Below are 24,358 nucleotides of genomic sequence, written 5' to 3'. Positions count from 1 at the left end.
GATCTATACATTCAGTTCAATCTCTATCAAAATCCCAATGGAATTCTTTTCAGAAATAGAAAAAAGAACTCTAAAATTCACCTGGAAATACAAATGACCCCAAATAGCCAGGGAAACATTGAGCAAGAAGAACAAAGCTGGAGGCATCATACATCCTGATTTCAAAATATATTTAAAAAGCTACAGTAATTGAAACAGTGCAGTACTTGCATAAGACAGACATGCAAACCAATGAAATGGGATATAGAAAGTCCAGAAATAAATCCATGCACTTTTGGCCAACTGATCTTTGACAAGGGTGCCACAAACGCACAATGAAGAAACAATAGTCTCTTTAATAGTGTTGGAAAAACTGAATATCCACATGCAGAAGGAAATTGGACTCATCCCACACCATGTAAAAAGTGGGAAAATTGATACAAAATCAACTCAGTATGGATTAAGGGCTTAATGTAAGATCTGACATGTAAAACTACAAGAGGAAAACATAAGGAAAAATCTTCTTGACTTTGGTCTTGGAATTGATTTCATGGATATGACACCAAATACACAGGTAACCAAAACAAAAATAGACAAGTGGGATTGCATCAAAGTAAAAAGCTCCTGCACAGCAAGGGAAACAATAAATGGAGTGAATAAAGATCTTATAGGATGGGAGGAAATATTTTCAAACCATAAATCTTATGAGGGGTTAACATCTAAAATATATAAGGAACTCAATCAAACAACTCAATAGCACAAAAACAAATAACCTAATTAAAATTGGGGCAAAGGATCTGAATAGACATTTCTCTGAAGAAGATACACAAATGGACAACAGGTGGGGAAAAAGCTGCTCAACTTCACCAGTCATCAGGGAAATGCAAATTGAAACCACAATGAGATACCACTTCATATCTGTTAGAATACCTATCATCACAGAGACAAAAGATAAGCGTTGGCAAGGATGTGGAGAAAGAGAACCTTTGTGAGAATGTAAATCAGTGTAGCCATTATGGAAAATGGTATGGTGGTTCTTCAAAAAATTAAAAATAGGGCTAGCATGTGATTTAGTGATCCCACGTCTTTTAAGAAAATTTTATTTAATATTTATTTCTGAGAGAGAGAGAGAGAGACAGAGAGACAGAGCATGAGTGGAGGAGGAGTAGAGAGAGAAGGAACACAGAATCCCAGGCAGGCTCCGGGATCTGAGCTGTCAGTACAGAACCTGGCATGGGGCTTGAACTCATGAATGGTGAGATAATTACCTGAGCCAAAGTCGGACGCTCAACCAACTGAGTCACCTAGGCGCCCCAGTGATCTCACTTCTGAGTATATGTCCAAAATAAATGAAATACTATCTTGAAGAGATATATGCACTTGCATGTTTATTGCAGCATTATTCCCAGTAGTCAATACAGAAACAACCTAAATGTCCATCAACAGATGTATGGATAAAGAAAATGTGATACACACAGATCACACACACACACACACACACACACACACACACACACGCACTATTCAGCCTTTAAAAAGAAGAAAATCCTTTCATTTGTGATAGCATAGATGAACTTGGAGGACGTTATGCCAACTGAAATAAGCCAGACGCAGAAGGATACATACTGCATGGTCTCATTTATGTAGAACTTAAAAAAGTCAAATGCATAGAAGCAATGAATGACATGGTGATTGCCAGGGGCCAGGAGGAAGGGTGAATGGAGAAGATGTTGGTCAGAGTACAAAGTTTCAAGGTGAGTAAGTTCTGGAGATCTAATGTACAGTATGCTGATTATATTAACAATACTGTGTTGTATACCTGAAGCTTTCTAAGTGGGTAGATCTTAAGTGTTCTCACCAATAAATAAATAAATAAATAAATAAATAAATAAATAAATAAATAAATAAAATGAGTATGTTAATTAACTTGATTGTGGTAATCATTTCACAATGCATACATATATCAAAACATCAAGTTGTACACCTTAAAAAATACTATCCCTATTCGTCAGTTATACTTTAATATAGCTGAAAAAAAGCTCCTCTTTTATTCAGTTTAGAAAGCTCTTATATTGTTCTTCCTTTCTGATTGTATACTCTAATAAACTGTTGCCTGCTGCTCATTTTATTTTGTGCCCACCTCTTCATTCTTTGAAGTGGGAATACAACAAATCCTAGGTATTAAGGTAAAAAAAATCCTGCAACAGTACAATTTATTTCAAAATTATTTGTATATTTTTTTCTCAATCCTGTGTGTGGAAAAAAAGTAAAACATTTTGTGAGGTATTTAGTTAATTTTGATCCTTCTATATGATTCATTTATGTATTTGGATTTAGGCATTTATTAGTAGGGAGGAAGTCAGTTGGTAGAGACTTGTTTCATTGAATGATAGAGATGGGTGCATTTAATTTTAGAAGAAAATGCAACGATGAGTTGTCAGTGTATTTTTTCATCAATTCAGTTATGTGCACTTCACCCACATGTTAGTTTTTAAACTAATAACTAGGATGTGCCTTACTATTAATATGAATATTTAATGTTGTATTTTGGGTTCCCAAAGGAAGTTATTACATTAATTGTGCATTTTTTAAATGTTTAATTTTGAAAGAGAGAGACAGCATGACCAGAGGAGGGGGAGAGAGAAAGAGACACAGAATCCGAAGCAGGCTCCAGGCTCTGAGCTGTCAGCACAGAGCCTGATGTGAGGCTTGAACCCACAAACTATGAGATCATGACCTGAGCTGAAGTCAGATGCTTAACCAACTGAGCCATCCAGATGCCTCTAAATTCATTGTGCATTTTACCATCAATTGTACTTTAGAATTGAGAAATCACTGGAGATTGTTTTCTGGTTCACCTAAGTAGGTAGAATTGATCTATAGGAAACACAGGAGACAATGGATTTTCAATTCTTGAGACTGGGTAATGTTTTAGGCATTAAATTTTATTTTTTCCCCTCAGTGGAGCCCAGAATAATGTCTTGGAGATATTGTTATGTAAATGTATGTTAAATAATGAATATACAAACATCAAAAATCAAGATACCAATTTAGCATAGGTTTTTGGATGGACATTGCTGTATTTGAGCTAATTACTGAAAGGGCAAATGAAACATACTATCTCTATGGGGGTGAAGTCATAAAGGATTCATAGCTATAGGATTGTTCCTAGCCTTAGGCAAAGGAGGAGGCTATCTGTACAATGAACTAAATTTTTGGTGTAGAGAGGTGTCAACAAAGAACTGGGGATAGTAAAAAAAAATATTGTTAATTTCTATATTTTGCTTTGGGCTTGTTCCATAGAACTCTGTGAATAAAGGGATGACTGGGTGCCTCAGTTGGTTAAGTTTCTGACTTTGGCTCAGATCCTGATCTCAGGGTGCGAGAGCCCCACATCGGGCTCCCTGCTGTCAGCATAGAGCCCACTTTACATCCTCTGTCTACCTCTCTCTCTGCTCCTCCCCCCTCACCTCCTCACTCTCTCTCCCGCTCTCTCTCTCTCAAAAATATTTTAAAAAAAGAACTCTGTTAAATAAATGGAAAATTAATTTCTGCCATCCTAACAAAGAAGTCAAAGCAAATTATGAAGAATCAGCTATTTTTTTTTTCTAACTACAACTTTTAAAACATATGATCTTGATTTATTCACTGAACTCTCAGGAATTTGGTATAGCCATTAAGTGTTAACTTTAATTTTCTTACTAGCAGTTTTTTACTGTCCCCACAAGGGAGGGAAGTTTGGTGGCAAGAACTCAGGGCTGGTTTCTAGCAGCCCATTGGGGTTGGGTCTCTGGACACACAATGGACTGTGTTAAAAATAACTTGGTCTTTGTGGGGATTATTTTTCTCATCTGTAACATCTGATAATCTCTAAAGCATCTTTCAAGTCCAGATTCCATGACCCCTGTGACATCATAACCCATGAAAAACAGTAATATCTAGACTTCAGGTGCCTAGATTTCTGAGAATATGGTATGATGGGTGCCTTTTAATTATTAGCCATATTTAGGGTACATTTTACTAATTCTGAGCTCTTTATGCTTTGTTCATGAGAAACTATATTAAGGAAATATGAAATCCTTAGGAATATGTACCTATTGGGATGAGCACTGGGTGTTGTATGGAAACCAATTTGACAATAAATTTCATATAAAAAAATACAAGCTGTAGGCTAGAAGTAAATTAATATTCAAGCATTCACTGATTTATATTAATTGGTCAAAATTTAAATGAGGTATCTAAAATTGAATAAGCATAGAGGAGGGATGCAGTTATGATTGTAAGTAATAACAAATACCCAATTGTTAATTAGATATGGGAAACTGATCATTATGTTGTCTTGAAAATAAACATGTATACATATCATGGGCAAAAAATACAAGACAGAGAATCTCTGTCAAACAACCTTAGCAAATTTGCGTGTGTGTGTGTGTGTGTGTGTGTGTGTGTTTACTTATACATAGAAAAAGTATATAAAGCACAAAAATGAATTTAATAGTCATCCTTTTTATTTTGCACTTTGATTAAATGCTAAAGTTCTTTACAACTCTTAATAAATGTAAATTAAAAGAAATCACTGACCAATTTACATATTGGAATTATTTGATATCTATTGGAAATGCTATTAGAAAAATGTATGTTGGTTTAAAATAATTTTAATCTTTAAAATCATAATATATTTTGTAATAAAAAAGATGATGGAGATAAACTCTTCAACTATTTTTCAATTACCAAATGACAACATCTGTTGATGACCCATGGTTTTGGGTCTTCAGATGTCAGGGTTATTCACTGGACCCTGACTGTTGCACCATAGGAAAGTGAGAATAAAGGCCCCTGGAATTGTAGCCATGATACAGCTTTTTCTGAAGTTGTAAAGGAGCATCTAGGCTCTGGGTGTAGCTCTGCAGAGCTCAGTTACAGAACTAAAATGCCTCAATGTGACCTATATGTATCACGTTGTTATGTGAACTTTCATCGAGATATGCGTTTATATATTCCCTTGTTTCAAAATGGTCTCTAAAAGATCTAGAACCAAATACATTGGGTTAAAAGTCATATGTCTTGACAATTGAGATATAAAAATGGAAATCAGATTGTTAAAAAAGTTGGTCTCTGTGACTCTTTCATGTAAAGGGTTGAGTAAAAGTGAGTTTAAGACATTCATGGAGCAAGTGATTCTATGAATTTAGATGAAGTGGGTGGGTTTATAGATTTCATCCACAAATAAAATAGCAGTGTTTACCTTTGTTGAGAATACAGGCTTTAAAATCATTTCTTTCTTTTCTTTCTGTACAAAATGCATGTTTTATACAAACCCAAAGAAGAAAAGGTAGCTATAATGAACATCTACACATTTAAGGGCTAATTACTTTTGTACTCTTGAGCAAACATATACTGTAACCTAAAGAGAATGTATCTGAGTGTATGCCTCACATCCTGAAGAATACTATTATTAAAACGCATGTACTGCTTTCTGTAATTCATAAGCATGAGAACAAAGCTAAATGCAAAAGAATATTCTTAAACCATCAACCAATTTCTTAATCAGTTCTTTTCTTATGGCACTGTAGGAGAAAGCAAATCCTCCCCCCTCCCAAATAATTGACACTCTCCAGTATGATAGTACAGGTTGCCAAGGTGTGCTTTAAAAGTACAGACACAGGCAGACCTGGATTTTAGCCCAGCTGTTATGAAGCTGCTCAACATCAAGCCTATCATTTAACCTTTCTGAGCCTACGTAAATTGGGTTGATACTTACCTCATGGGTTTGTTACATGTAACCTTACATATTGCATATGTTCAATACATGGTAACTGCTATGCTAACAGATGGAGCTGATTATTGAAGGCATTAGATTGAATCATATGAAATTTTGTAGATAAAAAATGGCCAAATTTAAGACTTCATGATAAGGTTTTCCCCTCCTAGGAATCTCAAGAGCACTATTGCTGTGAAGCCAAAGTATGGATGGCAAGGCCAGATTCCTTGGTGAATTTTCAGTCAATAGTCATGGCCCTTTTATCAGTGACTAGTTTATAATATGCTGAAGTAACACCCATAACCATGGAGCTCAGGGATCTTAGACTATCCCTTTCTATACTCCCAACGTGAACAAATATTTTACATCTTACTAAAGTTAGCATATTAAACTCATTGCATTTGAATGGTTACACTTCCATTCCATGCTACTGAGAGTCACAAATACACAGGAAGGATGGACATAAGCACACTGTTTCACCTGCTCTTTCTAATAATACCAATAACATAGACAAGCCTATCTAGACTTTTGGTGATACGTGTGCTCTCCTAAAAGCTGGATTTCAAGGTATTTTCTATATTGTTGATTTCCTTCTCAGTCACTCTCCTTTGCACTTGAGGCAGGCGTTTCCGGAAATTTCCACTCAGCACGATGTAGAGAAAAGGATTAATGCTGCTGCTGGCATAGCTGAAACAGATGGAGAGATAATAACCCACATGGAAAGCCAGCGTGGGCTGCTCCATCTGTAAGTTCACCAGTTGTATCACGTGATAGGGGGCAGCACTTAAGATAAAGACTGCCACCAGCACCAGCACCATCTTTGTCAGCTTCATCACTCGTTGCTTTGGAACACTGGGATTATAACTACAAAGGAAGCATTAGATAGACAGAACATAAACAACCATAGAAATTATGGGGCAATGATTTCCTAGAGCTTTCATTAACAGAGATGTCATGCAGTTACCATGAGCCCCCTGATGTGTTGTGATGAGAAGAACTGATCTTTCCCCAAAACACATAACTACAGTCTAATTGTGATACAATATCAGGCAAGTCCAGATTGGGAACATTCTATGGGATACCTGACCAGTACTCCTTAATACCCTCGAGGTCATGAAAAACAAGGAAAGAGCAGGAAACTCTCATAGACTAGAGGAGACTGGGGAGACATGACAACTAAATGCAATGTGGTATTCTGCATTGAATCCTGGTCCAGAAAGAGGCTGTAACGAAAAAACTGGAGGAATCCAATTAAGGGTAGAGTTTAGTTAGTAATAATGTACCAATGCCATTTTCTTTGCTTGGACAAATGCATCATGGCAGGGTAGTATATTCATGGAGGAACGAAGTGAGGACTGTATAGGAACTCTATACTATTTATGGAACTTTTCTATTAATTTAAAATTATTCCAGATAAAATTTGAAACTTCCCAAGTTTTATCATGTTATATTTAGATATTTAATAGAAATGTCCCAGGGATGTAGTTGAAGCAGATGAAAAAGCCCAGGGAATGATTAAAAAAAAAAGCACGGCAACTGAAAATCTTTGTAAGATAATGATTATCTTATCTGAGTAGGCACCATCTGAGCCTACAGCTTATCTGAGTAGGCACCATCATTCCTCTAATTATTTGCATTTTGAGGGGTAATTGGACAGTATGAGATTTGTTTCATAAGATGCTCTTTGCATTTCTGAGGAAAGTGCTGGGAACAAAGTGATCTGTTTTGGAGAATGGTCTTAAAAGGGCTCAAGCATCCTCTCCAACTGTCAGTGTCTTAATACTCCATGTGATTCCATTTCAACTGTCTTCCCAGCTCAGCTGCCTGTGATACATTTAGAAGCTAAGTTATTTTTCCATAACTGTGGCTGCTTCCCTTTCCCATTCTAAATGGGAATGCAACATTACCAGAGAATTTCAGGAAGCTAAGTGGGAAAAAATGTCATGGGTCAATAAAACACCTAAACCTTTGGCACCAGAGTTTGCCACAGATTTTGACTCATGGTTAAATTGATCGCCTATTTGACTTCCAGGGAAGATGGTGGGTTAGGAGAATCCTAAACTCATCTCATCTCACAGATTCAACTAGATAACACCCATATCAGTTGTAAATAACCCAGAAAATGACCCAAAACCTGGCAGAACAGACTCTACATAGTTAATCATAGAGAAGAGGCCACATCAAAAATGGTAGGAAGGGCAAAGGTGTGGTCAGGAGCAAAACTGACATGTAAGGCTGTCCACAGGAGGGCAGGAAGCTGCAAGCATGAAGAAGGCAGAAGAGCAGAGCCTACACTAGACATCCTAGGCAGGGGGGATCTGAACTGGGAAGACGAATCTCCACAACATTTGGATTTAAAAACAGAGGGGCTTAACTTCACAAGTTTTTACAATCAGTGAGGCTTAATACCTGGAACTTTAAAAATCAGCAGGCTCATCTCTGGGAGAGTTAAAGGGCGGAAGGAAACTGAGTTCCCACCCCTAAAGAGACAACACAACCACAGTCCCTTGTAGATACAGCACAGAAGCAGCAGTTTGAAAAATATCTGTGATTTATTTATTAATCTCAGAACATGTACTGGAGGCGCAGAAATCATTAGGAGACTTATCCAAGAATAAAACAGCATGGACACCTGGGGAACCAGCATGAACACTCTCTACCTACCTTGCTAAAAGTGTACCCCACCCCCACGTTCTCCTGCAGACCTGCCTCCTCCAATATACCTTTGGCTGGAACCCATCCAAAGCACTGCCACAAGCTTGGCAGTGTGTAAGCAGCCCTGACAGTGGCCAGCGTCACTCCAAAATGACTCCTGTCTGGGGTGCCCGAGTGGCTCAGTCGGTTAAGTGTCTGACTTCGGTTCAGGTCATGGTCTTGTGGTTCGTGAGTTCTAGCCCAGTACCAGGCTCTGTGCTGACAGCTTAAAGCCTGGAGCCAGCTTTAGATTCTGTGTCTCCTTCTTTCTCTGTCCCTTGACCCCTCACACTCTGTCTCTCTGTCTTCAAAAAAAAAAACATTAAAAAATAAAAACAAAAACAAAGTGACTCTGTCCTGGAGAGAGAAGAAGATAACCACACACAGAAGTTTCACTGTGGCTCCAGCAGTGGACTGGGGGCAGACATCTGGTCTGACTATAGTTCCTGACCACCAGTGAAAGCTTCTCAGGAGACAACACAGGGAGAGTCCCCTGTAGTTTGATGTTATTGCATCTCTGGCAGATGCATGGTCTGACCCAACTCAAGCCCACAATAGCCTCATACTGATCCATTAACAATACAGGACCCAACTCTGCCCACCACCGACAGAGAGCCATTGCAAATGACTGGACTGAAGTCAAATGCAGTTCAGCCATAATAGTAGGGCACATGCAACACACATAGGAGACACCCGTGAAGCAGCAGATTCTGATGAACAGAGAACATTGCACTGCAGGGCACTATAGAACCCCCTCTTCATTAGGACATCACTTTCAAAAGCAGGAGATGTAGCTGATTTCCCCAACACAGAGAAATAGACATAGAGTGCTAGACAAGATGAGAATCAGAGGAATAGATCTCAAATGAAAGAACAGGACAAAATCACAGCAAGAGAGCCAAATGAAATGGAGATAAGCAATATGCCTGATAGAGAATTTAAAGTAATGGTTATAAAGATACTCCCTGGACTTGAGAAATTACTGAAATTAAAAAAAACAGTAGAGGGAATTAATAGCAGAATAAAGATATTTGTGCTACCAAAGTGAGTATAAAATAGTAGAATAGAGGAAACAGAATAATGGATCAGTGATCAGGAAGATGGAATAATAGAAAGCAATCAAGCTTAATAGGAGAGAGAGAGAGAAAAAGAATAATAGAAAATGAGAATAGATTGAGGGAACTCAACGACACAGTCAAGCATACAAATAACGTTTGTATTAACAGGGATCACAGAAAGAGAAGAGAGAGAAATGGGGGCAGAAAATTTATTTAAGAGACAATAGCTGAAAATTTCTCTAATCTGAGGAAGGAAACAGACATCCAGATATAGGAGGCACAGAGAGCTCCCAACAAAATCAACCCAAGGAGATCCACACCAAGACACATAATGATTAAAATGGCAAAAACAGTGATAAAGAGAGAATTTTAAAAGCAGCAAGAGAAAAGAAAACATACATATAAGGAAAGTGCCATAAGGCTATCAGTTGATTTTTTAGCAGAAACCTTGCAGGCAAGAAAGGAGTGGCATGATATATCCAAAGTGCTGAAAGAAAAAGCCCCTGCAACCAAGAATGTTCTGTCCAGTGAGGCTATCATTCAGAGTAGAAGGAGAGATAAAGAATATCTCCAACAAAAGTTAAAGAAATTCATCACCTGTAAACCAACCTCATAAGAAATATTAAAGGGGGTTCTTTGAGTGTAAAGGAAAAACCGAAAGTAGGAATAAGAAAAGTAGAAAGCAGAAAGGCAGAAAAAATAAGTATATCTATAAAAATCAGCCCAGGGATTCACAAAATAAAAGAATGTAAATTATAACACCATATACGTAAAATACTGGGGAGGTGGGAGTAAAAATTTAGTGCTTTTAGAATGGGTTCAAACTTAAGTGACCATCAACTTAATATAGACTGCTATATGCATAAGATGTTATATATAAACTGATGATAACCACAAATCAAAGACCCGTAATAGATGTGCAAAATTTAAAAAAGAAAGGAATCCAAGTACATCATTAAAGAAAGCCATCAAACCATGAGAGAAGAGAGCAAGAGAAGAAAGGAACAAAGAAGTACAAAAACAACCATAAAATTAGAAAATGACAGTAAGTACATACCTATCAATAATTACTTTGGATGTAAGTGGACTAAATGCTCCAATCAAAGATAGGGTGACTGAATGGATAAATAAGTAACACCCATCTATATGTTGCATAGAAGAGACTCATTTCATTTCTACAGACACATGCAGATTGAAAGTGAAGGGATGGAAAAACATTTACCTTGCAAATGAAAGTACAAAGAAAGCTGGGGTAGCATTATTTATATCAGACAAAATAGACTTTAAAACAAAGACTGTAACTAGACACAAACAAGGACATTACATAATCATAAAGGGAACAATCCAATAAGATATAACAATTGTTAATATTTATGCACCCAACATCGAAGCACCCAAATACATAAAGCAACTATTAACAGACATAAAGGAAGTAATTGATTGGAATACACTGATAGGGGACTTTAACACCCTACTTACATCAATGGGTAGATCAGATAGAAAATCAACAAGGAAATAGTGGCTTTGAATGACATACTGGACCAGATGGATCTAAGATATATTCAAAACATTCCATTTTAAAAGAGTGGAAAACACATTCTTTTCAAGTGCACATGGAACATTCTCCAGAATAGGCCATAAAACAAGTTTCAACAAATTCAAAAAGATCAAAGTCATTTCATACATCTTTTTCTAACCATATACTTATGAAACTAGAAATCAACCATAAGAAAAAACCTGGAAAGAGCTCAAATACATGGAGGTTAAATAACATGCTACTAAATAATGAGTGGGTCAATCAAGAAATCAAACAGGAAATAAAAAAATGACACAAATAAAAATGATAACACAGTGGTCCCAAATCTTTGGGATACTAGGGCACTCAGCCAGTTAAGCATCTGTCTTTTGGCTTTGGCCCCAGGTCATGATCTCACAGTTTGTGATGATCACAGTTTGTGATCTCACAGTTTGTGAGCCCCATATCAGGCCCCAAGCTGACAGTGAAAGAACCTGCTTGGGATTCTCTCCCTCTCTCTCTGTCTCTATCCCACTTTCTCTTTCTCTCTCTGTCTCTCAAACAAGTAAACGTTTTTTTTTTAAAGGGGGAAAAAACCCCAAGACTTTTAAATATAGAGAACAAACTGTTGGTTGCCAGAGAGGATGTGGGTGGGGGGATGGGTGAAATAGGATTAAGAGGGGGTGATGTGTGGGAGATCTAGTGATCTTGTCTTTCCAAAATACAGTAATCTATTCTAAAGACAAAATTTAATATTGTCTTAAAATCCAACATGTTATGTGTTCACTGACTTACTTAACTTGTTATAGACAGTTTCAAGTAGAAAATAATTTAGATTTATTCATACAGTTTTACTGACAACTATTTTTAAAGTTTCTTCCCAAGTCTATTGTCTTAAGGTAAATCTTTGGTTTTATTCAGTCCTAATTAATCTCGTCCTAAATATTCAAGTATTAATGAGATTCTTTTCCTCCAAATTAAAAAATTAAGCACAAAATTAGAAAGTTATACACGGCATCTAGGATATTTACATATGTACACAACTCTTCAAAATGTACAAATGAAACATTTAAGTAACATTGATAACAAATATAAAAATATTCTTTTAATAGTATATTGAGTTCTGTTTAGATTTTTATGAAACTATAACATTAGTATTGCAAGATTTATCACTGGGAGGTCCTCAAATAGCTGCTTCAGAACATATCTTATTTCAGAAAATGCCTCATATAAACATTAATGCCCGTATGTCTAAATGTGGTATGTTTCAAGTGATTGTGGTTTAAATTTCTGTTGTGGATGTCTTAGGATCTCTGAATTGTTCTTTCAACAAATAAAACAAAATAGGGTAAATACTTACCATCTGGCATCCTTATTCTGTTGGTACATCTCCCAAGTATAGCATAAAATTAAAATATAGCATACCAAAATCAAAGGCAGAGGGAAAAAAAAAGTTGTTATTGTCAAATAAAGTGTATACCTGTAAAATGAGAGAGAGAGAAGACACAGCTGTTATATTCACATTGCCGGGAACTGGTTTTTACAGTTTATGAGGCATGATTTTCTAATTTCTCAGGGCTCAGGATAAAAGTCTTTGGGGGAAAAGTTAAGGATCTTGGCTGCTTTTATGTAGAGAAGTCTTGCTCTTCATTATTTGCCAACAATGGTGCTCATCTGTTCTCTAGCCAAGCCCAGCACTACTGAGTACAAACAGGTGAGAATACATATTATTACCATTATGTTTAGTGTTATCTACAATATGGAACAGCAAGTAGCATTTATTATATAGTATATGCTGATCTGAGTACTTGACATATTTTAATCCATTGAATCTGTTCAATGCCTGATTATAATTGCCATTAGTATTCTCCTGTTTTATGGAGAGCAAACTAAGGCACAGAGGGGTTAAGTGGCTTGCCTGAGGGTATCCAGCTAGTAAGTAGGAGAGGTGGGATTTGAATCCACAAGAGAGTTGAGTTGCACAGCCCACCATTGTAATCAAGACCCCGATGGCCTCTCAAAGGGCCTGTTGTGAAATGAGACAGTCTTTTCCTTGAGATCCCCTGGGGAAAATTCTCAGGTAAGCCAATTCCATTTTTGCATGGATTCCAGTTATCCTCCTGCCTGGAAGAAGCTTGGTGTTGGTGAATGAAGGCAGCCCACACTGGGTGGGTGTGCACAGGGTGCCGCAGGGAGAGCACCTGGGAGCAGAGGGACACTGAAAGCCACACATTGGTTCCAGTCTCAGTTCACCATAAGAACTTAATTCTGGGGAGTAACAACAGAGGCTAGAACCTCAGGATTGCCCTTATGATAACCAACCAAAACCAGCAGATGCAGCTGCTGGTGCAAAATAATCATTATTATTTCTTTGACACAGGCTGAGTCCTCTAGACATCTCAGGTTGTGCTGCTCTGTTAGACAGGTTGGGGTTCATATTAATAATCTGTCAGCCACCAGTGATTAAATATCATTTCACCTTTAGATTGGCAGATGGTTTTTGTCTGTGAGTGCTGCCAGTGCTGGTGGGAGAAAATAATGAATTAACAATCACTCCTACTGATGTTGTGGTCCTCTGGAGATTTTTGTTACTGGATTTGTAGCCTTGCAAGGGCCTCTACCTCCATCCCTCTTGGGCTGTGAGTACATGACGCAGAAATGACTCACCTATTTGACAAGTGGTAGATGGGAAAAAGGAATCTTCCAAATTGACTGGAGATAATGTATGTGAAAAGCACCTAGCACAATACGTAGCCTGTAGTAGGCGGTCAAAAAATTTTAGTCCTAGACTCCAAGGATATATTCAAAATTTCGAACAAAAATTTTTGACTTAATTTTTCTTTTCAAATTAAAATGTGAGAAATAAGCTGTATTGGCTGCCTTGTTAGTTACCCAGAGCTGCTGTAACAAATGACTGGGTAGCTTAAAGCAACAGAAAGTTATTGTCTCAGTTGTGGAGGTAGAAGTTAAGGGGCACCTGGGTGGCTCAGTCAATTAAGTGTCCAACTCTTCATTTTAGCTCATGGCATGATCTCACGGTTGTGAGATCAAACCTCAAGTTGGGGTCTGCTGAGCATAGAGCCTGCTTGGGATTCTCTTTTTTCCTCTCTCCCCAACTCTCTCTCTCTCTCTTTCTCTCAAAAAAAAAAAAGTATGAAATTAAGATGTTGGCAGGGTTGGTTTTTTTTTTGGAGGCTCTGAGGAAGAATCTACGCCATGCCTCTCTGGTAGTTTCTGGCAATCCTTGGTGTTATTTCCCTTGTAGACACATCACTCCAATCCCTGCCTCTGTCTTCACAGGCTCTCTCCTCTCTGTCTCTTCAAACCTCACTCCTTCTGAGGACACCAATCACTGGATTTAAGGCACACTCGAATCCAGTATGACCTCATTTAACTTGATGATATCTGCAAAGACCCTATTTCTAAATAAGGTCACATTCATAGGTACTAAGAATTAGGACTTGAATATATCTTTTGGGAGGGAGGGCAAACTTAAACCAAACTCCAGTGGCACACTGTTAAGGTTGGAATCTTGGTAACGCCTAGACCCTTTTGGAAATGTTGCCCCTCCCTTGATTTTTGCATTCCTGCTGTGTCTGGTTGCCATGGATCTTTAAAACCCATATTTAAATATACTTGTGTCCACTGAGGCTACATAATTAAACTCCAAATCTTTTTCTAAAGGTTACCCTCTCCTTAAAATCAGGCTACCAACTTGATTGTGGAAAGCAGAAAGCGAAGCGGGGAGACTGCCCCTTAGAGGATCCCCAAGGACACTGTGTGCAGCTGCCCACGTGTTGACAAGGAGGATGAAGCACTTCACAACTTAATTCAACTCTATTTTTCTTAAGTTTTAACAACTTACCAGAGTACATCGTCAGGGGATGTTAAATCAAAAGCACAACTCTCCACGCCGTCTTTAAATTTGATGACCTTCGAGTAGACCCAGACAGGCAATGCCAGAATAAAGGAAGCTGCCCAAAGGCCCAAATTGATGAGGATGGTCTTGTACCTCGTTCTCCAACTTGTAAGTCGAAATGGTTGGACGAGAGCCAAGTACCTGCAAAGCCAGTTAAGAAGGGTTTGGGAACAATCAATAAAACGCTGAGCCGCCAGGATGAAAGGTTCATGACAAGAGTAAATTATTAGTATTATTATCTTCCCTGAAGCACACCTCTATCAGGGTAAAAGAAAGTTCTATTTTTTAAGAGCTGGCTGGTACCTGTAGAGAAAACAACTCTTGACCCTGCAAGTCTGAATAAACCACTCACTGAAATAGCTGTCACTTCCCCGAACACACTGATAATGGTAAAATTCTGCCCTGTGCAAACTCTGTCTTTACAAAAGTGCTTCCCATGTAGGCTGGGTTCTGGAAAACTTTGCTTCTGAGCAGGGATTTCCTCCAGGAGAGAGGGGCCTTCTTCCCAGTAGGATTTACTGACATGGAGGCAGGAAGGAGGCAAGTGCACTGGCTGGTAGGAGAGTCCCCAGGCAGGATGAGGTTCTGGCCCATGGGGACAGACATTCTGCCCAGATGACTTTCCAGTGGGGGCCCCAGGCTCTTGGAAAGCAGTCCACAGGAATCACAGTGAGGATAAACCAACATGACTAGTGCAGACAATGCAGATTTCCAGGAATTTAGGCTGCAGGCCAAAGAGGGGAAATGGGCTAATTTCATGGGGAAGGGGTTTTTCTTTCTTTTCTTTTTCCCCCCCATTTTTAATTCAGAAAAAAAGCATAATCATTAATGAAGCTTGAAGTCCTGACATATTAAATATATTTGGTTCTCAAGCAAGTCCAAGAATGTTTCAGAGCCAACTGAAAGCTAAAAGGTGAGAAACAGCCTAGACCCAGAAGGAAGGTTATCTGTGAAAGCACAGTTTTGCTGGAGGTGGGGGTGTTGGAAGGCAGTATCCATACACATCAAATAAATGTAAAACATGTTTTGGTGGTTATTTAATTTTTGTAGAGCTACTTAAGATTTCTAAAAATAAAAAAAATTGCTTGTCCCCTGTTCTTTCAATTTTGCATGAGAGGCAGAACGTTTTAAGGGACACTTAGTTAAGGGACCCCTTGGCATTCAGGGAGACGTTTGTGGCCCAGGGTACCCCAGCTGCTCCTCTCCTGCACATTGCACCTTCATTACCTGTGGCTGAGGAGAGAAGGACCCCTCCCTCCCTTGTGTACAACCACGAGGTAGTGATTGTACAGCAGCCCAACCATCATTTTGTCTGGGATGAAAGGATAATGGAGTCATGGCACCAATAGATAAGGGAATCTTCTCTGGTTGTGTCTTCACCCCAACACCCTCCTTCTCCCACCTGAAAACCCCTCACTGGTTTTCCATCTCCTTTCAGATAAAATTCAGAATTCTTACCATTATTTGCCAAGTCTTTCTTCACCTGGCCCTGCCTGTCACTCAGGCTGCAGCTTGTTCCAGTCTCACTATGGCCTTTGTTTAAGCTCTCTCCCCTTTAAAGGCCAGGTGCATGCTGTCTTACTTGCCTGGCAGAATCTCCCTCTGTTTCCTCTTGCTTTTCCTTTGAGTCTCCATTTAATAGTCTGTGTGTCTCGGAGCGCCTGGGCGGCTCAGTCGGTTGAGTGTCTGACTTCGGCTCAGGTCGTGGTCTCATGGTCTGTGGGTCTGTGGGTTTGAGCCCACATCGGGCTCTGTGTTGACAGCTCAGAGCCTGGAGCCTGCTTCAGATTTTGTCTCCCTCTCTCTCTGCCTCTCCTCAGCTTGTGTTCTTTCTCTCTCTCAATAATAAAGAAATAAACTTAAAATATTATTTAAAAAAATACTCTGTGTGTCTCAGAGAAGCCTCCCTTGACTACTTTCTCTATACAAGGACCCATGACTATAAATGCAGATGGTGGGTGAACTCTGCTTTTCTTTCCTAGTATGTATCACTGTGTGGAAATACACATTTGCTGTGTGACTCTTCACTTAATGTCTGTCTACATCTTGGGAATGGAAGCCCCAGGAAAGCAGGAACCTTGACTATTAGTTTAATGCTCTTGTATCATTTGTATCCAGCATAGTTCCTGACCTATGGTCATACTCAATAAATATTTGTTGAATGGGGGATTTGGCTCCTACTTACTGACTTTTGATGTTCTAGAGAATATATTTACAAAAGTAGCCATCTATGAGAGTTTAGGCAGCTTTCATCTGGAGGTATATACATTTAATATTTTGGATGTTTACAAAATTTTTTTGGTATTGATTTTTTAATGTATCTCTTTTTTTTTTTTATGAAATTTACTGTCACATTGGTTTCCATGAAACACCCAGTGCTCATCCCAACAGGTGCCCTCTTCAATGCCCATCACCCACTTTTCCCTCCCTCCCAACTTCCATCAACTCTCAGTTTATTCTCAGTTTTTAAGAGTCTCTTATGGTTTGCTTCCCTCCCTCTCTGTAACTTTTTTTCCCCCTTTCCCTCCCCTATGGTCTTCTGTTAAGTTTCTCAGGATCCACATAAGAGTGAAAACATATGGTATCTTTTTTTCTCTGTATGACTTGTTTCACTTAGCATAACACTCTCCATTTCCATCCATGTTGCTACAAAAGGCCATATTTCATTCTTTCTCATTGCCAAGTAGTATTCCACTGTGTATATAAACCACAATTTCTTTATCCATTCATCAGTTGACAGACATTTTAGGCTCTTTCCATAATTTGGCTATTGTTGAAAGTGCTGCTATAAACATTGGGGTAGAGGTGCCCCTATGCATCAGCACTCCTGTAACCCTTGGGTAAATTCCTAGCAGGGCTTTGCTGGGTCATAGGGTAGATCTATTTTTAATTTTTTGAGGAACCTCCACACTGTTTTCCAGAGTGGCTGCACCAGTTTGCATTCCCACCAACAGTGCAAGAGTGTTCCTGTTTCTCCACATCCTCTCCAGCAACTGTAGTCTCCTGATTTGTTCATTTTAGCCACTCTGACTGGTGTGAGGTGGTATCTCAGTGTGGTTTTGATTTGTATTTCCCCGATGAGGAGTGACGCTGTGCATCTTTTCATGTTCCTCTTGGCTATCTGGATGTCTTCTTTAGAGAAGTGTCTATTCATGTCTTCTGCCCATTTCTTCACTGGATTATTTGTTTTTTGAGTGTGGAGTTTGGTGAGTTCTTTACAGATTTTTGGTACTAGTCCTTTGTCCGATATGTCATTTGCAAATATCTTTTCCCATTCCGTTGGTTGCCTTTTAATTTTGTTGATTGTTTCCTTTGCCGTGCAGAAGTTTTTTTATCTTCATGAGGTCCCAATAGTTTATTTTTGCTTTTAATTCCCTTGCCTTTGGGGATGTGTCGAGTGAGAAATTGCTGTGGCTGAGGTCAGAGAGGTTTTTCCTGCTTTCTCTTCTAGGGTTTTGATGGTTTCCTGTCTCACATTCAGGTCCTTATCCATTTTGAGTTTATTTTTGTGAATGGTGTAAGAAAGTGGTCTAGTTTCATCTGCATGTTGCTGTCCAGTTCTCCCAGCACCATTTGTTAAAGAGCCGGTCTTTTTTCCATTGGATATTCTTTCCTGCTTTGTCAAAGATTAGTTGGCCATATTTTTGTGGGTCCAGTTCTGGAGTCTCTATTCTATTCCATTGGTCTATGTGTCTGTTTTTGTGCCAGTACCATGCTGTCTTGATGATTACAGCTTTGTAGTAGAGGCTAACGTCTGGGATTGTGATGCCTCCCACTTTGGTCTTCCTTCTTCAATATTACTTTGGCTATTCGGGGTCTTTTGTGGTTCCATAAAAATTTTAGGATTGCTTGTTATAGCTTTGAGAAGAATGCTGGTGCAATTTTGATTGGGATTGCATTGAATGTGTAGATAGCTTTGGGTAGTATTGACATTTTAACAATATCCCTGATGAATATGGATGCAAAAATTCTCAATAAGATACTAACAAATCAAATTCAACACCATATAAAAAGAATTATTCACCATGATCAAGTGGGATTCATTCCTGGGCTGCAGGGCTGGTTCAATATTCGCAAATCAATCAATGTGATACATCACATTAATAAAAGAAAAGATAAGAATCACATGATCCTGTCAATCGATGCAGAAAAAGCATTTGACAAAATTCAGCATTCTTTCTTAATAAAAACCCTCAAGAAAGTTGGGATAGAAGGAACATACTTAAACATCCTAAAAGGCATTTATGAAAAGCCCACAGCTAATATCATCCTCAATGGTGAAAAACAGAGCTTTTTCCCTGAGATCAGGAACATGACAGGGATGTCCACTCTCACCACTGTTGTTTCACAGAATGTTGGAAGTTCTAGCATCAGCAATCAGACAACAAAAGGAAATCAAAGTCATCAAAATTGGCAAAGATGAAGTCAAGCTTTCACTTTTTGAAGATGACATGATATTATACATGGAAAACCGGATAGAGTCCACCAAAAGTCTGCTAGAATTGATACATGAATTCAGCAGTCACAGGATACAAAATTAATGTACAGAAATCAGTTGCATTCTTATATACTAATAATGAAGCAACAGAAAGACAAATAAAGAAACTGATCCCATTCACAATTGCACCAAGAATCATAAAATACCTAGGAATAAACCTAACCAGAGATGTAAAAGATCAGTATGCTGAAAACTATAGAAAGTTTATGAAGGAAATTGAAGAAGATATAAAGAAATGGAAAAAAATTCTGTGCTCATGGATTGGAAGAATAAATATGGGTATTGTTTGGAGGTAGAAACCTACTATTGAAATATTCCACACACCTGTAGTTATTATTAATCAGAGAAAGAAGGAGAGAAATTATCAAATGCATTTGAAATTTCTCATCTGTTAAATTGGCAATACTTGAATGGCTTAAATGTTCCCTGCTTGCATGTGCATATGTATGTGCTTTCTCTCTCTCTCAAAAAATAAATAAACATTTAAAATGACTTAAATGTGTAAGTGATAAGGCTTACTCTTGGCACTGACATGGCCAATGCCATGGTTATGGCCTTGCAAAGAAAACTCCATTTCTGTTTTACAAAATCTCAGATTTTGTTGAAGTTTTATGCATTTAGTACAGTTGGAACCGTAAGAAATGCCAAGAAGGAAAAGGTTCAGTTTTACAGACTCTTAATTTCTCTCTGGCCATGTAATCTCTAGAGTGAGGACAGAGAGAAGGATAAGTATTCAAGTGCCTTAATTCTAAAATAAAATTTTAGCACACTGTGTCCATTAGACTAAAAAAGTGACATTAAGGGGTGCCTGGGTGGCTTGGTCAGTTTAGTGTCAACTCTTGGTTTTGGCTTAGGTCATGATCTCATGGTCGTGAAATTGAGCCCCATGTTGGGCTCTGTGCTGAGCGTGGAGCCTGCTTGGGATTGTCTTTCTCTCTCTCTCTCTGCCCCTCACCACTTGCTCTCTCTCTCTCTCTCACTCTCTAAGTAAACATTAAAAGAAGAATGAAAAAATTAAAAAGTGACATTCATATATATGACACACATGCACATGTACACATACACTCACAGAAAAGATCCGGTGAACATTAGGGAATGTATACAGTTGGTCTGTTCCAGTGCAGACCACGTCCATTCACTTTATTTGCAGTAAGAGGTTTACAGAAGAGGTACAATTTCCTTTCTTTAAAGAAAAAGTCAAAAACTCTCCTGCCTTCAGGGTACAGGGTATGAATAAGCTTTTATTATCTCTGAGAATGGGATTATGATTGGTAATACCTGTGCTTATGACTGGTAATACCTGTGCTTTAGATTGCTTTCTTTCAGTGGGCCTGTCCTCTGCTGAGCCCTCACCCTGCGTTGGAACACCGGCCAAGCTCACCAGGCTTTACCTAAGACATTGTCAGCAATGGCTGGCATCAGATGAACCAAACAGACCTACATTGATTTTTAAATGTGCTGTTAATTATAAATTGAGAAGCACAGTCTATATTTTGAGAATTCTTTTGCAGAAAAGCAGTAGGATATAAAAAATGCATTAAACATCACCATCATTATTCATGTCTGAATAATGATCCACTGAATGATTTCTATGAACCTCACTATTCCTTTGTTTTTTCATTTGAAAAACTGATCATCACGTCCTCACCCCAAAGACACACATGGAGTGGAAAAAGAGGCAGAGCTCAGGAAGAGGTCCTGGAAGGACCCAGGGAAATTTAACATAGCACTCAAGACTGACAGTCATTCATTTGTCAGTATTTTTTGAGCACCTATATGCCAGGCACTGTCACATAGACACTTGGGATTTATTAGTGATCAAAGACCCTAACTTCATGGAATTTACATTTGAGGGGTAGGGGAAACTGAACAATAAACAGTACACACACACATCCAAACAAAAAGCAAATTATACTATATAATATATTGGAAACAAAGGAGAAAGAAAAAGTAGATCAGAGCAAGAGGGGGTCAAGTATGCTGGGTTGGGGTTGGTATGGGAAGAAGATGGATGGAGATTTTAAGTGAGTTGTTCTATAAGACCATTACTGTTTTGCATGTTACTGTATCTTTAGGGCTTGTTTCTATTTGGGGAATGTTGCTAAGACCTAGTCTGGAGGTCCTTGCATCTAGATAATGCAGGGACATCCTAGCTTGCCTGCTTCCTGAAGAGGTCAGATGATAAAGTTGTTATGAGCCATCTGCCATCTCTAGAGACAGCTTGGAACTGGGCTCCACCACTCCCTGGCTCCATAAGTACTCACCATCACTGTCATCTCCTCGAATAGCATTAGCTTAATGGTTGGTGAATACGGCTATGGTACATTCCAGGTCACAGTCTAATGCATTTCTAATGATGTTAATTAAATATCAGCATTTGTGTTAACTCATATAATGATGAGTGTAAAAGATGTAAAATATGGTCTTCCTGGTACCGCAATGTCTCTTCATAGCTATCCAGGAGCCCAAATTTATTTCCCAGATTCCTTCAAACTGCCAGGTGATAACAAGAGTCTGTGAGACATTGAACATACCAAAAATAGCCCTGGACAGAGAGTAAGGAGACATACTTCAGTTCTCAGTTCTGCCATTGACTTCCTGTGTGCCTTCAGAACATACCCTCACTTCTTGGGGCCTCAGTTTCCTTAATGCAAGAATGATGGGGGGCACTCATTCTTGTTTCTAACATTTCATGATTTCAAGATATCTTTATCTTGCAGTGAATTAGAAATAATAAGTAAAGAATGAATAGGAAAAAGATTTTAGTGTTTTAAAATTTCCATTAAAAATATAATTCTATGAAAGTTGGAAAAAATATTCTGAAGTCCTACAATGAAATAAGCAAAGTAAGAGGAACTTTGCTGTTACAAACCAGCAGATGTTGCTTAAACTGGGATAAACATGGGAAAGCACAAGCACTTCTGAATTATGTTAAGCCATTTCAGAGTTTCATCACTTACCTGTCCACACTCATTACAGTCATGATGGAAGTACAGGCAAACTGGTTGCAAGTATCCAGGGATGTGATAATGGTGCAGAGAGGCCCCCCAAACACCCACTCTCCTCCCCGTGCCCACTGATGAATAAGAAAAGGCATTCCAATGATGTGGACCAGATCAGCCACAGCCAGGTTGCAGATATAAATGTCAGGAATAGTTTTTTTCCTGGACCTGAAAGAAAAGCAGGGAAACTGAGGATTGATATTGAAATTACGCACCTTGTTCAATTTATGCCACCTTTTACAAATTTTTAATTGTCTAAATGAATTTTAAAAGAAATTAAAGGAAAACCTACACAAATTCATGTATGAATGTCTAGTCTTGTGTGTACTTAAACATTTTGAACTATATACCTGATAACTTTCTGTGGTGGCTTAAAGATATGTCCACAAATTCTTTGATACTGCTTTCAAAAGATGGAGCCTAATTATCTCCTTTTGAGTGTGGTTAAACTTAGTAACCAACTGTTCACAAATGGAATATGGTGGAAATGACAATGTGTGACATAAGAGCATACAGGCATTATAGGCCTTCTCCTTGCTCTCTCTTGGATCACTTTCTGGGGTAGCCAGCTACCATCTTGGGAGGATACTCAAGCAACTCTGGAGAGATCCACATGGAGAGGAACTGAGGCCCCCTGCCTACAACCAGCATCAGTCTTCCAGGTATGTGAGTAGGCTACTTTGGAAGTAGATGCTTCAGCTCCCACCAAGATGACTGTTGCCTTGGAGAACAGCTAACTGCAACTTTATGAGAAACCCTGAGCCAGAGCCACCCAGCTAAGCTGCTTCTGGATTTTTGACCCTTGAAACTGTGTGGGATAATAAATGTTGATTGTTTCAAACCACTAAGTTTTGGGGGGTAATTTCTACATAGAAACAAATTATACCAGTTCCAAGCTCCATCAGGCAAAAGGCTTACTCCTTACTTATCCCTGCCACCAAAAACAGCTGAACAGGGAAAATAAGTGGTTTGCATTATACAATGCATTTTTCCCCACTGAAGCTTAAGTCATATACTAACAGATCATTGTTAAAAAGTTTCAACCATTACTTAGAAATATTCCAATAATATCTAACCCAATAGCAAAGACTATGAATTAAGATCATGAAATCCAGACAGTGTGGATAAGAAATCTGAAGAGTAAACTGTTAGAGGGCATGGAGAATAATCTCATGACCCCTGCTGGGGGGAGTTCATTCAATGCTGTCTAGATGTGGCTCTCTTCTCTGTAGGCAAAAGAATTTTCTAAGGGCAGAAATTTAAATTTAAAATTTAGTTGGTTCCATGGGACACCTGGGTGGCTCAGTCAGTTAAGGCTCTGACTCTTGATTTTGGCTCAGGTCATGATCTCACAGTTCATGAGATGGAGCCCCATATCAGACTCCAAGCTGATGGCGCAAGAGCCTGCTTGGGATTCTCTCTCCCTCTCTCTGCCCCTCCCATATGTGTGTGCATTCTCTTGCTCTTAAAATAAATAAAATAAACATTGAAAAAATTCACTTGGTCCCTATCTTCAAGGCGTTAGGACATTCAGTAATAAAAAGGTAACATCTTTATTTGGGAGATGCTATTCATTACTTCAACGAAGATTTTATTGAGCACCAATTATGTATCAGGCATCATATTGTGCTCTGGGGCTGCAAAGCTAAATAATCTATAAACTCTAACATCAAGGAGCTTGTAGTCTAGATGTGTATAAATAAAGATCACTGCAGTGTGGTGAGAGAAAGCTAGAGCAAGCGCAAGGAGCACACAAAAGGGGCCCCTGCACCCTCCCCTGGAGACAGTCAAAGCAGATTTCTTGGCAGAAGTGGCATCTGAACTGAGGACAAATAAGACTGTACAGAGCACATAAAAATTAGCCCTAAGATTATGCCACAATTGCTAGTTCACTCTGAATACACGGCTTTGCTCTGTGGTTTGGAAGCTAA

The 24,358-nt window shown here is 38.7% G+C and overlaps 1 protein-coding gene across 1 annotated transcript in view; it reads right to left on the bottom strand.

The window, feature by feature from the left end:
* Positions 1–6,214: 6,214 nt before the first annotated feature.
* The window catches only part of MCHR2 (melanin concentrating hormone receptor 2), a 48,861-nt gene continuing 30,717 nt past the window's right edge, over positions 6,215–24,358 (bottom strand). Inside the window, exons 3-6 of the mRNA XM_015072572.3 lie at positions 22,386–22,595; positions 14,874–15,068; positions 12,369–12,488; positions 6,215–6,604 (exon numbers count right to left, since the gene is read on the bottom strand). Coding sequence (XP_014928058.1) covers positions 6,289–6,604; positions 12,369–12,488; positions 14,874–15,068; positions 22,386–22,595 — 841 coding nt within the window. The 3' untranslated portion in view covers positions 6,215–6,288. The remainder of the gene's footprint in view (positions 6,605–12,368; positions 12,489–14,873; positions 15,069–22,385; positions 22,596–24,358) is intronic.

This window comes from Acinonyx jubatus, chromosome B2, assembly GCF_027475565.1.
Source record: "Acinonyx jubatus isolate Ajub_Pintada_27869175 chromosome B2, VMU_Ajub_asm_v1.0, whole genome shotgun sequence".
Taxonomy (NCBI): Eukaryota; Metazoa; Chordata; class Mammalia; order Carnivora; family Felidae; genus Acinonyx; species Acinonyx jubatus.
This window is presented reverse-complemented; position numbering and strand designations above follow the sequence as displayed.